General features: G+C 41.4%; 2 protein-coding genes across 2 annotated transcripts; both read right to left on the minus strand.

Moving 5' to 3' along the window:
* Nucleotides 1-35: 35 nt before the first annotated feature.
* Nucleotides 36-4,370, minus strand: LOC113144772 (neuronal acetylcholine receptor subunit alpha-9-II). The gene is made up of 5 exons (XM_026330996.1): nucleotides 4,194-4,370; nucleotides 3,046-3,200; nucleotides 2,226-2,406; nucleotides 1,545-1,896; nucleotides 36-911 (listed from the first exon to the last, which is right to left on the minus strand). Exons 1-5 carry the CDS (start codon nucleotides 4,368-4,370, stop codon nucleotides 97-99), a joined length of 1,680 nt encoding a protein of 559 aa, XP_026186781.1. The 3' UTR covers nucleotides 36-96.
* Nucleotides 4,371-7,155: 2,785 nt separating this feature from the next.
* ube2ka (ubiquitin-conjugating enzyme E2Ka (UBC1 homolog, yeast)) lies at nucleotides 7,156-13,149 on the minus strand. The gene is made up of 7 exons (XM_026331088.1): nucleotides 12,808-13,149; nucleotides 12,135-12,228; nucleotides 11,848-11,906; nucleotides 11,647-11,729; nucleotides 11,385-11,484; nucleotides 8,668-8,796; nucleotides 7,156-8,564 (listed from the first exon to the last, which is right to left on the minus strand). The coding sequence occupies exons 1-7, from the start codon at nucleotides 12,868-12,870 to the stop codon at nucleotides 8,490-8,492; spliced, it is 603 nt and encodes a 200-aa protein (XP_026186873.1). The 5' UTR covers nucleotides 12,871-13,149; the 3' UTR covers nucleotides 7,156-8,489.
* Nucleotides 13,150-13,856: the final 707 nt, after the last annotated feature.

Below are 13,856 nucleotides of genomic sequence, written 5' to 3' on the forward strand. Positions count from 1 at the left end.
TTAAGTACATGTTTATAAAAAAGTGTCATTTTATTTGACTTTTTAACTGAGTCAAATACAAAACAAACAAAAAAAATCTTCACCATCACTGCATGGTCATGGTGCCTTGCCAATTATGAGGATACTCATAAGGAAAACCATGACAAAAAAAATCCACATGAAGAACCTGTCCATCACTTTAGCAATCTTTTTCCATTCTGCTCCTTTGGCGCACGTAGCCCTCTGCTCTCTGAAACAGTTGGCGATGTACTCCACATTTTGCACCAGCTTGTTGTCCACATCGGGAATGCCACTGTCATGGCTACAGAACACACAGGGGCCAAAGGTTACAGTGGGGCCTTGAGGTGAAGGCTTTTTGTCTTCAGGGCAGCAGGGAGGTGTTCGGTCTTCAAGACAGCAAGGAGGCCTTTGAACCTCAGGGTAATAGGGGACCTTCTGGTCTTCTTTACAGCAGTCACATGTGGGGATTTTACCATTAGAGCCTTCATACTTTCCGGGTGAAAAAGTAGAGAGGTGGCTCCTTTCTTCTCGAGTGATATGGTGCTGAGCTTTCACTTTGGGATAGTGTTGTGGTTTGGGAGTCTGGGGCCTGGGGTACTTGTGATTCTCGCAGTCCTTTTGGCTACTGTGACTCTTTGCTTTTCCATTCGAATGAATGTATGATCCTAGATGCTGGTGACGGATTTCATCCTGGGGTGAGTGGACAGATGAAGAAGAAGAGGAGGAGGTAGAAGCACAGTTCTCACCCACCTCATAAACAAAGAAAATCTTCGACATGTAGTCAATAATGAGGACTTTTGCCCAGTGGGGGACAGGTTTGGCCTCTGCACCACAGAAGTGGATGTTCATGATGAAGATGGTGAGAGCTGTGGAGGCTGTGACCATGGTCATAGTAGCAATGTAGTACTTGCCTGTGCAAATTGATATGAATAAAAACAGGAGACGTTTGCTGTTAGAATTATTAACAAGATAGGTAATTCTTTAACCATTAATATAATTGGTCAACATTTCTCTTTTGTTCCCTCTACAGGACAACTCCAACCAGAGTGATGATTAAAAGTAAAGTTGGGAGGCTGTATCCTAGATGGTGTATTTATTGCCACAAGCTGATGGTTAGCAGGTCAAATGTTTACTAGAGTACTTTCACCATCTTAGCTAAGCATGTTAACATCCTAATATATGCTAATTAAAACTGGACACAAAGGGACAGTCATTAGTGTTTGGAAATAAGTAGTAGACAAATTAAATATGTGACCTAATTATGGTGCTGTACAGCATGGAAATTAGAATAACCAAAGTTATTACATTTAAACCCAAGGGGGACTCATGGCAGCGCTAGAAGAGAAGTCAGGGAATTAATAGGTGATTAGACGATATCATCTGTGGACTATAAATGTCAGTACAAAATTTCATAGCAATCTATCCAGCAGTTGTTAAGAGGTTTCGGTCTGGAAAAACTAAGACAGACAGTTTTGTTTGCCGCTATAATAATTCCACATATACTACAGTCACATAAAAATTAGTTGTCTGTTACACAGTCTTACCTATAAGCGGCACACTCTCTGATGGAGGCATGCTTTCAGCCACCATTAGCTGGAACACAGTGAGAGCCAGAAGAACTGTCACTCCAAGGGAAACTTTTTCCCCAGAGTCTGCAGGCAGGTAGAACCCCAGTGGGGCCAAGAAGGAGATGAGGAAGCAAGGGAGGAGGAGGTTGAAGATGTAGAAGGAGGAGCGACGTTGCAGGAGCACTGTATAGGTGATGTCTGGATAAGGGTCAGAGCAACAGCCGTACATGATGACGTTCTTGGTGGCTGGCATCCCGCGGCACTCCCATTCCACATTTTCTACAAAGTCCGACAGGTCACCGCTGTCCATGCCCATAATGATGTCTACCTGGAATTAGGGTAATGAAAAAACGTTAAAAGAGGCTCTTAACCAAATCAAATCTTTTATAATATACAAAGAAAAACTGTTTGCAAAACCATATACACATGTATGTATCTATGTATATGCATATCCTCACAAACAGCCAAACAGCAACCTGTGTATTATTTACAGTAACAGGGGCAAGTGACCTGATAAGTATTCATGACACAGACCTTCATCTTCTTGACAGGCTGGCTACATTGAACTGAGATGGGTTTAACCTCTGTAACATCCTTTCTCTTTTATAAGTGAGTTTAATGGCACTTATTTATGCATATATATGTGTTTCTCCATACCTGATTTCCATTATAGGTCCATGAACCAAAGGTGAGGTTACATTCCTGGCTGTCAAAGGGGAAGTAAGAGACATCCACCACACAGGAGCTCTTGGTTATGGCAGGAGCATCCCAGGTAATCTCCCCATTATAGCGCAGTCTGACATTGGTGTCCATTGGCCCTGAGAAGTCATCGTCAGCTCTGCAGGAAGACAGAAAGTGGACCGTACATGCATATACTGGTAATTCAGTGTGCATATAGTGTCTGTTTATTGTACAGTATATTACACAATTATGACCTCTTAAATTATAATTTCTTGCATGTTCTATGACACAATAAACAAAACATATGATTTACTAAATAACTAAACACAACATAGAGTTTACCTGTCATTACATGATGGGGCTGTGAGACATATATGACATATAAGTATATATAGATATATTTTATTGTAAATATGATTTTAATAAATGCCTAAATGAATTATTTTCTATTTCTTTTCTATTATTTTCTATTTCTATCTAACTAAGAAGTGTAGTATAATTATAATCCTAGATTTAGTGAAATTATTAGTTAAACACCCTCAAGAAATGTGTGGAAGTGGTTAGCTCCCATGGGTGTATGTGCGTATGTGTGTAATCCTGCCTCCTGCTGGAATCAGTCTTTTAAACTGATAATGTAATAATACAGTGTTTCAAACAATTACAGTCAATAAAACAGTTTGACTAAAATTGAAGCACAACAGCCACTAATGCCAGTATGAAGGTCTGTTTGAACGACTATCCTCACAGCATCTAAAACACCAGGACATTATTGTGTGTGTGAGACATACGGGCGTACTTGTTATAGAGGACTAGGTCGGGCCTCCACACCAGGCTGCTGGGAATGTGTATCACATCCAGTCCATCATAGTCCTCTTTATTCCACTTGAGGTAGGCATCATGCCATGTCTGTCTGATCCACAGGTAGGCGATCAGCACCTGGTTCCTCTCATCCTTCATATACACACACAACCAAAATAAGACAAATGAGACAGACACACATTTACCTACATCAACACGATGAATATATACTAATAGCAGTTTAAAGGGAGATTCTCTTGAGCTCCTTCTAATTTCTCCATTATTATGTGGACAGATATATTTCAAATCAACGCAATAAGTGAAATCTAGACCTGTCTGTCAATATCAGGTGGATGAGCCGAGCTACTGGAGGATGAAGTTGGTTGGCATGTGTGTGTGGGGGTATTGATGCCAGAGCTTCACTGAAGCAGTGAACCATAGAAAAAATAACCACTTTGGGTAACAGGACACTCCAACACACACACACACACACACACACACACACACACACATTTCTCTCAATCCTCTACTCTAAAATATAACAACCTATTATACCACATTCAACAGAGGAGCTTTTTTTCAGCAACACACATACAAAGACATGCACAACACAAGTGCTAATTCACTGACACAGCTCTGAACCTGAACGGGAACCTGAGCCAGCTCGGTAACAGTAGGCCTGAGCTGTACAGTAGGAGGTCTGCCTGTTCATACACACCAACACCTACAAATTTATCCCCTGCACATGACTATGCTTAACCCAGAATAAACTGAATCCATCTGTTTTCTGGTTCTAGGTTCACTGTATCTATGATGTCAGTTATAATCTACAGTTCACAGCCAAATTAACGTACAGCTTCCAGGACAAGAGTTGTTTGATTAAGAGGTCAGTCAAGAAAATGTATGTGCACTGCCAAGATTTTATGGTGCTTTAAAGTAGAATGAGCTCTTATTATTAAAAAAAAAAAAAAACGTCACGTATTAAGCATCAAATATATATTTTGGCTGTGGGTAATCCTGTTATCTGGTTTGAAGAAATGTGTTTTGGTTTATTTTGATTACTAAGCTCTTATCATATTATAAAGTCCATAAAATAAGAACAATAGAATTTAGATTTGAGGAGCTTGCCAGTGAGCTAGTACCCACCATGTCTTTGATCTGAGAGAGGGTGATCTGCAAGGTGACATTGAGGGCGCTGTCTGTGTCCTCCACAGGCCGCAGGGCACTGGAATAGTTCTCCATCAAATCATTCAGAAGCTTCTGCGCGTAGTGGCCCTCAGCTGAGTGCACTACTGGAGGGAGAAAGATGTGGCCATCAGTCATTTTCCAGGTTTTATCAAAACAATCCTAGTCTTTTTAAATACAGGTTTATGTGACTTTATTTCTGATACTATAGTTGTCTGACATTGTCACCTCCATGCACACCATGACTTCACATGGCTTAAAACGTTTTTTTCTATGCATTGTTCTATTTGTGACTGAAAGTCATACAGATACTTTTTAACAACATGAAAAACATGTTTACAGCACAATCTTTTCAACTTCTTAACAAGAGTAGAGAGACTTTACATTGTATTCTTCAAGCAAGACTTCCAGTTTGACTCACCTTCAGGAAGCAGCATCACCAGACAGATTAGTGGAATTATCTTGAGCATTTCTGAAAACCTCCAAGAAGAGATAAAAAGGTAACAAGCAATCTAACGGTCTGTGGATTAATTTCCTCACTGGTCTACATGATGGCTGTTCAATCCCAACTGAACCCAGCTGCAGATAGGAGGACACCGTTTCATCTGGTCTTCGCTGTGGTCAGACCCGCTCTTACTGCATGATAGGGAGGCAGCAAGTCTGCTGACTGAGACAGGGAATAAAACTCCAGCTATCACATAGCAGCAGCAGACAGCGAGAAACAGGATGCCCACAAATCATCGCCGCACTTCACACTGGGCTATTTACCTGTCAATCAAACGCCTGCACCCGAGTGTACCGCTGGTCTGCTCCTGCAACATACTGCCACTACCAGTAAAACATGGAGGAGACAACAGTGTAAAACTAGACCTGCAAGTAAGTATAAACAGGATCCAAGCAGCCTGATGCAATTCTGACCCAGGGCCCCACTAAGACAAAGCAGTGGAGAAGCCAAGAACATTGACCTTCATGGCTTAATGCATACAGTAGTCCCCTTTACCCTCTTATCTGCCAAAGCTCCTATTGTGCTGTGCTTTCCAAGAGTTTTTCATATCAAGTTGTTTTCATTAGGGTAATATCACCTAATATATGCTGGGGTTTTTTGGTTTTTTTTTTTTTTGCCTGCTTGTGTTCTGCTTATTGTTTACTTGTCTTGATTGGCTGCCATTTAATCAGGGTTGTTTGACCACATAAATGCCTTTGTATTTTCACCTGTGCTGAGTGATCTGAGCTGTGGTTTTGAGTCCACACAATGTGCTACACAGTGTTACAGCTTGCCTTGAAGCAGAAGGACATTGTTGTCGCACAGAAGTACACTGAACACTGTGTCCAGAACATTATTGTTTCTGAAAAAGGTTTCAGTGGGTGTGATTCAATGATTATAATAATGTGATTACAGGAATAAACTGCTAGTGATCACATTTACTTTAAGCTATTACACCATTGTGTGTACTTTGTGTACTGTACTTAGCCCTCAAAAAAAAAAAAAACGTTTGTTCAGTTTGTGGAAAATGTTTATAGGTAGAAGCAGACAACTGGAGAGTTGAAAATCTGAGCTATTCATTTGAATGTAGATATTGATGATTGATTGATGATTAAACATAGTAGAGATCATGGATGCCACCAGGATTTTGTCCGAGAAAAAAAAACATCTATTTTAACCATTTTACATCTGGTAACATTATTTTCAGCATTTTGTCGACCGCAGATGGTTAATGGCGGTAAGCAAAACATTACCAGAAGATAATTGTTTTTACAGGATGAGCTGGAATGAGTTGCTGTGACCTTGGTTGAATAAAATGCTACTAACAATAAAAATGTAATAGTTTATGGCTCCATGAGCATTTATAGGACCTTTCACTTAACAGCAAAGCCATTACGACTGTAATTTCCAATGTATCTTCCCCTGTAATGTATTTTGGCCTTGTTGTTAAAGCATGAGAGCTTCTTTTAGAAATATGGGGGTCATCAGTGCATTGCAGTGAAGTTCCATCAAGCATGAAAAAAAAAAAAAACAGCTATATAAACTACAGTGAAAGAGGCATGTTGAGGACCCTACACTAGTAGACGGCTAAACAGATGGTTTACCCTGAAAATACTGCCCTACAGCAATGATAAAAATGTTTCAATTACAAAACCAAATGTATCAGGAATTCTTATGAAATATATTTTTCAGCCTTATACAGTCCTCTGCTCAGCGATGCTTGCAAGGGTTACAGATGGTAGAATTACAAGAGAGATGGCAACAAATGCCAAATGTATTGCAATATTATCACTGAAGTCCTCCAACAGATGACTATGTGCTGCTGATTAGCAGACATTAACACATCAAGGAACACATTGTAATGTGATGCTGACGTCATTGTCCGGGGCTTCTTGGAAAGGTTCGGCACGGCACAACATGCTACCATGCAGGCCATCTGTTATTGTGCTCCTCATCAGTTTCCCTCAACATAAGCAAGGTGACACCAAGGTTACGATAAGTGCATGTATCACGACCTACAATTGTAAAGAAAAACAAACTTCAATATTCAATATCTCTTTTATGGTTCTGCATGCACATTCATCATTTATATTGGCTTGCCTGCTGTGTTTTCACTGGCTATGTAACTCCCTATAGGCTCTCTGTTGGTTTAATTTCAGTGTTTCTTTTAAATATAGTGCCTGAGCCTAGTTTTTATTTTGTATGCACAAACAAGCTTATGAACACTTGTTGGATCATAAACCACAGCAAATAGCTCCTCTGCCAGAGATCAAACTGAAATCAACTGTGAAATGCTGGTAGCGCCAAAGGTTACATTATTGCCAAGTAGGTCCTGATGTTGCTCCGATTTGTTATTCCTAGCAGGAAAACATATTCCCGCAAACAAGTAACACACAAAGTCATGATTTTAAAGAAATGAAGCACAGAAAGGACAGAGTGTGGACTAATTTACACAGACTTTAATATCTTTATTTACAGATGAATCATTTTTGACATATTTATCTGTTGGTGTATTTAAGATGATGCAATATTTTTCAAATCTTCTCAAACTGTTTCCATCCAGACTCGTGACAGGTTGTGTTACTGCTGAGTATATTTATTTTTGTTTAAAAACAAGAATCCAAATGTATTCCTGTAGTTGGCCAAAACCAAATAAAATATTTAAAAAAAAAATGTGGGGAAGGGGCAGAGTGAAGTAAGTCATGAAGAAAACAGGTATGGGAGTGGAAACTGGGGTACTGCCGCAAAAGTGCTGGGCTGTTGCAAGAGTGTTGAGGATGAGAATGGCATCAGTGAATATGATTATTGTGTGAGCTTGTTTCCAGATGATGGAATAAGTCCCGTCGTAGTCTGTGTTTGAATATTCGCTACCTGGTGTATTCAATTTACTTTTGGCAATATTTTTGAATGCCAAAATTCTTAGTGAGAGATGCACACACTTTATAGTGTCCCCAAAAACCACCAGTGACTGTAGAAGATAATGACCCATCTAAAGGGTCCAGGAATTTCAGCTTGCTTGGGTACCCTTTACCAGTACAGAATCTCCAAAAACAGCTGTGTAAGGAAGTAATTATCTTCCTTACACACAAGGAAGAGTGGATAAGTGAATGAGTAACAGTAGTGATGCTGAACACGGTGCAAGAAAATTTCAAGAGATACCAATTTAACAACGTGGCTAGTCTAAGAGTAGGTTCAATCCCAGTTTTGACACCCAGTCCACGGTGTGTAAAAAGCAGGACCACGTTCCAAACGAGCCTCCGTGAATGGCTTGATGCTGTCCTACGAACGTTAGCACAAATGAAAGTAAATGCACTGCATAGGCAATACGACAGCCGCTTCTTGGACACAGCCAGAAAAGCTGGGAGACTGGCAGGTGTGGGCGGGGTCTTAAGTCTGGCATTTGCTTCACAGCGGGTGAGATGTGGTTGGACCTTTGATTGTAGCACTGAGTGGAATCTTGAGGAAAAAAAAAAAAAAAAAACTTACAGAAACCAGAGATAAAAGCTCACAGAGCGACCGATCGGAGTGTGATACAGCAGATGTGATGAGCAAGGAGGAGAGATGCCACACAGAGGGGATAATGGGGGGGATGGAGAAGAGGGAAAGTGTAGAGGTGGAAGAGTCCACTGTGAATTAAAGGATGCGAAAGGAGGAGAGACACCTTCAGACAGCTGGGATTTGGAGGAGGCAGGGCGTGTGTGTGTGCGTGTGTGTGTGTGTGTGTGGAGATGGGAGAGAGGGATCAAGATGAAGATGAAGAGGATGTCAAGATTTCAGTTACTGAGCAGCAGCTCTGTCGCTGTCTCCACATCCCAGGATTTCGACGACAACGCCACTATTACTGCATTCTGGGGGGAAAACAAAAAACAGTCAGAAATATGGGTTTATTCTGCAGCAGAATTCAGCAGTGAAATGTACAGCAGAGTGGTGAAAAAGTTTCAAGAGACTTACTTTTTCAAAGCCCATGGCACAGAGTTTGTCTATTTTACGTGTGTACTCCGGACTGGAGACGGGAGCGCCTGCATAGACATGAGACCAGAGCCTCGCTGTCTGTTTAAACATCTCTGGGTTCTGCTTGTACTGTGTAGTGAACAAATGTGAAAAGCAGCAGTAAGTTACCACCACCACCAGATTCGGAAACATGTTATGTTTCTACTTATGTTGTGTACAGTAAAGACTGACTGAATCATATTAAGACATTAATTTGCAGTCTGGAACCATGTGATGGGCATTTTTTAAATTCCTTGCTCTTTCCATACTGGACTAATCAGGAAAAAAATCTTTGCAGTTTAATAAAAATGAAAATACTCTGTAGTTGCAGCTCTAATCTACTGTGATTCATTGATTAGAACGATTTCATTTGAATAAGCAAATACAGTAGATGGCTGCAAGCAGAAGAGTGGTGCACTCAAAGCATATCTATAGTATTATGTATATACGGCTACACAACAGATAAGCCAATAAAAATAATACTCTTCTCTGTCTCCTAGTCATTTCAGTCTTATGTCGGCCAGCTTTGTTTCCACGCTGTGCTTGCATTTTTGAAATGTGGTGTGTGTGTGTGGATTTTCAATTATTCTAAACTGGTACGTAAAGAAAATAAATAAACTGCAGCTTCGTATTAAGGTTTGGGCTCAACATGTGTTATTTTAAAAGGGTAATAATGCAATACACAAGGAAGAATTATTCAAATCCTCCCTCTGTGAACTGAATGACCACAGACCACATTCACCCTTTCAACATCTGGTCATGAAGTCCTTTGACAGACTAGTGTTGACCCACCTTAAGGACATCAAAGCCCACTGATGGGCCCCTGCAGTTTGCCTACAGGGCTAACAGGTCAGTGGAGGATGTATTCAACATGGCACTGCCTTACATCCTGCAACACCTCGACTACCCTGGAACCTATGAACCTGTTTGTGGACTTCAGCTTGGCATTCACCACCATCATCCCAGACATCATCTCGTCCAAACTCACCCAGCTCACTATGCCTGCCCCCACCTGTCAGTTGATAACAAGCTATCTGAGACAGGAGGCGGCAGCTGTGGCTGGGGAAAACCACATCCACCATCCAGTCAGCCAGCACAGGTGCCCCCCCCCCCAAAGATGTGTGCTCTACCCCCTGCTCTTCTCCCTCTACACCAGACACAAGGGCAGTACAAAGTATAAAGGACATTGAACGTCACTGTGCTGGAGTCAAATTCTTTGTGTGTCCAACATACTTGGTCAATAAAAGCCGATTCTGAGCTTGAAAGTTCAATGCCTTCATAACCAGACTTAGGTGTACTGCTTTATACAAGCTGAGAAACATTCAATAATGCAAACTATGAGTAGTATATAAAAACAGACATCACCTCATTTCATTCCTTATGTATGTTTCACACGAATGTGGGTTGGTAAGCGAAAGATGACTGTTACTCACTGACTGTAGGTGTAGGTGTTATGTGTTCAGTACAGTAGGATCAGCTTGTCAATAAGAAAAGCTGGTGAAGAGCAAACAGCTCACTGCCTACACATGAAAATTTCACTACAGCTTCACAACACTGCCACAACACTGAACACAGTCGTGCGTGTAACAATTCAGTGGAAAGCAACACGTCAGCATTTTAAGTAACAATCCCGGTGGTTCTGACAAACACATGGGCACAAAATTAACAACCAACATCAAAGCCGAATTGAAGACATTTCCTCTGAGCTGGTTCAGTCATTCAATCAGTAGCATGAATGGACCACTGCCATGTGACACTACCTGTGACCTTTCAGATTTGAAATTCTGCCTAAAAAATATAATAGACTCAAGACATCCGTTTCACTCATTTAGAAAAAAAAAAAAAAAAAAAAAAAAACATGTCAACCTAATTTATAAAATTCAATATACGTAACAGCACAGAAACCGGTCTGTTCCATGGAATGAACTTTTAATGTCTGTCTGGTTTAAATTGAAACCCACCCAGAGAACTTTGATGCAACCTGGTGAAAGAGGCAGATGAGAGCTACATATCCTGATAGCTTTAACTTGGCAGGATTAGAAGGCTGCCAAGCACAAATCTTTCCCCGTCTTCACCTCCAATTGTCAAGTTAACAGAAAAGTTTCAAGCACAGCAGGGCATACAGAGGACAGTGTCTTTCACAGTACCTTTAAGTTCTATGTGACTTCATCAGATGTCTTATTTTATCCAAACAAGAGCTCAAAACCAAACAATTTGACTTAATGTGATGCAAAACCAAGAAAAGTAGCAAATTCTTACATTTGAGAACATAGAACTATCCCACATTTTGGATCATTTTGTTTGAAAACAATTGACTAGTCTTATGTCAATCAACTAATCAATTGTGGTTTTACAGTAACGCATCAACGAGCCCTATCCACCAGCTGGACGATTTAAGTAGTATTCCTTTGCAGGCTCCACAGCAGGACGAGTACTGACATTGAACAATACTGATACCGGCATATCACGTTCAGGAAACCATATCAGCTAACTGTTACCACAAAACATTAGAAATATATAACAACATTACAATAACCAAAATCCCAGACGTTTTCTAGTGTCAGGTGACAACTTATACAACGTCCGAAATATGCTGCTTTGCATAAAACATTAGACAGGCATATTTACAGTACATCTGTCAACCAAAAGTGAAAACATAAATACACATGCAGACAAACCTGATTGGCTACAACTGCGTCCTGTGGATCATCTGGTTCTGCAGCTGCCAGTAAGGCTTGTAATGACAAGAGGACCGTCCTCAGCGTCATTGCTGCTGCCCTGAAAGGACAAACGGGTCGCTGTTAAGTGCAACACCAAGATGGAGTGAACTAGAAGCAACTTGGCTGGAGGAAAGGATTTGCAAGAGGAAATACTGTAAAACATTTTGTGATAGATCTGATAGATCAAGAATCTCAGGAATGCTGGCGCACATTCACTCACCACTGGTCTTTCAGAATGTCCAGACATATTGCACCTGTGACTGAGCTGATGTTGGGATGCCAGATCTTTGTGATAAACCGCACCTGAGAGTTCAAATGACAATGGGACAAAGATAATCATTGGGAGATTTGCATAGTAATGGAACATTTCTGAAGTCAATGTCCATAAGGATGGTATTCAGTAACACTAATGAACTCCTACCTTGGGTGGATTGAATGGATACGTCTCTGGAATTTTAATTTCTAGTTGATATCTACCCCCTGGAAGAAATCAGATGAATCACAACTATTCAAGAATACAGACAGACATTTCCAGAGCGCAGTGTTTCAGTTTCCAGTATCAAGAGATTAAAAGTCATTAGATAACTGTTAGTGAGGGCCTCTCAGTAAAAGCTGTTGTCAGGAAAACCCAATATCACGTAACAAAACTGTGCGACCATGCGTAAAGGTTAGCGGCCCGCCGGCAGTGTGTTTAGACCAGCCCCTCACCTTCATACGGTGTGTCAGGTGGCCCTGCGATCTCCCCTTTAAGTTCTGTGAAGTTCTCGTCCACCAGATCCACCTTTATCTGGTTTTTGCTCGTCTGGAAGAGCGGAGAGGCACAGGAGCGTTTTAGACACAGCAGAGCGCAAAGTGTTAAGCTAGCTTCCACTGTCAAACCCAAACCTGCCTATGCAGCACAAGTTGACACCCCCCCTGCAGCACTAGCCAAAGTTGACCTCCACTTGTAGCCCTCGTTGGACGGATCTACAAACAATAGCCCAGCTGATGTGAGCTGAGGCGAGTCAGTACAGAGCTTGGTCAACACATATGGAGCCTGTACCTTGAGTAGTTACACGCGGATCACACCAAACTACCTCAGCTAAGAGCTAACCCTAGCTAGCTCAATGGCAAGCTAACGTTAGCGGCAGCACTGAGCACCCAGGGATCGTTCATTCAAACTAATGCTTGTAACATCCTAACTGCGATAAAGCAAGTGTAGCTTCTTGGCTTGAACCTCCTCCTGGGCATATATCAATAACTTAACAGCTATTCGTGAAGCCGGATGCGCCGCGTCTGCTGCAGTTAGCTTCAGCTAGCAGCGACGCGTCACTCTCATTCAGCCTCGTACTCACAGAAAGAGAAAAAAAACAAACGCCGCGACTTTACATGACGAACCCACCTCTTCACTTTTCAGCACCTCCTTGAACTCCCGTTTTATCCTCTGCACTGCGATGTTGGCCATGATTCCCCCGTGTTCTCGTCCGGTTGGGGCCTCGCCGCCGTCCGACCTGACTAACGTTAGCTGACCTAGCTTGTTCCGCCGCACGTTTCAGACACAACCTCAGAAACAACAGCTGTAACGTCGTTCACCCCGACTGCCGTCTGTCCCCGTTATCGCTGTGGTGCTGTGAGTCGGTAAATAACTCAGCGTGCATCTATCATCTCAAAAGTGTAACAACACAATGGCTGGAGGTGCTGACAACATTTTAATACCAAACTGCATGCAGTCTGGAGGAGATGGCATCACGTGATCTGTATTTCCATCCTGATCGCCTCCTGCCATTGGTTGATACATCCAGAATAAATCAGATCTATTCCTTAGAATAATAATAATGATAAGAAGAAGAAATCATTATTGTTGTTGTTATTATTATTATTATTAGCCCATGAGGGCTCAAGTGAATGACGAATTACACTTAATGTTAGTCAGAAATCTTGAAAAAATTAGGCCACACTGTTCTAATAATCACATTATTTAATGTAATGTATTCCATTAGTCTTGTAAACACGAATCTTTCCATTGCTGCAAGTGCTGTAAGTTTATAGTATGTTAATATTTCGTATTTGATGATCCCACTTCATCCAGTATATCTGTCTGGTATATACATTCTATCCATCCATCCATCCATCCATCCATCCATTTTCTGCAGCTTATCCAGGACCGGGTCATGGGGACAGTGGTCTAATCAGGTCAGCCCAGACTTCCCTGTCCCTAGACACATCCTGCAGCTACCGAGGCGTTCTCAGGACAGCCAAGAGACATAGTCCCTCCAGCGTGTCCTGGGTGGCATTTGATTTCTAAATCCAATATAGAAATTATGGAGTATGTACTTGTGAAGACCGATAAGGACACAGATCAGTTAAACTCCTTTAATATTAACTGACCAGCTCAGAGAAGCATATCACACTTTAGAACAACTACTATATATACAGTACAAACTACTAGTT

The sequence above is a fragment of the Mastacembelus armatus genome, chromosome 10 (genome assembly GCF_900324485.2).
Source record: "Mastacembelus armatus chromosome 10, fMasArm1.2, whole genome shotgun sequence".
NCBI classification, from domain to species: Eukaryota; Metazoa; Chordata; class Actinopteri; order Synbranchiformes; family Mastacembelidae; genus Mastacembelus; species Mastacembelus armatus.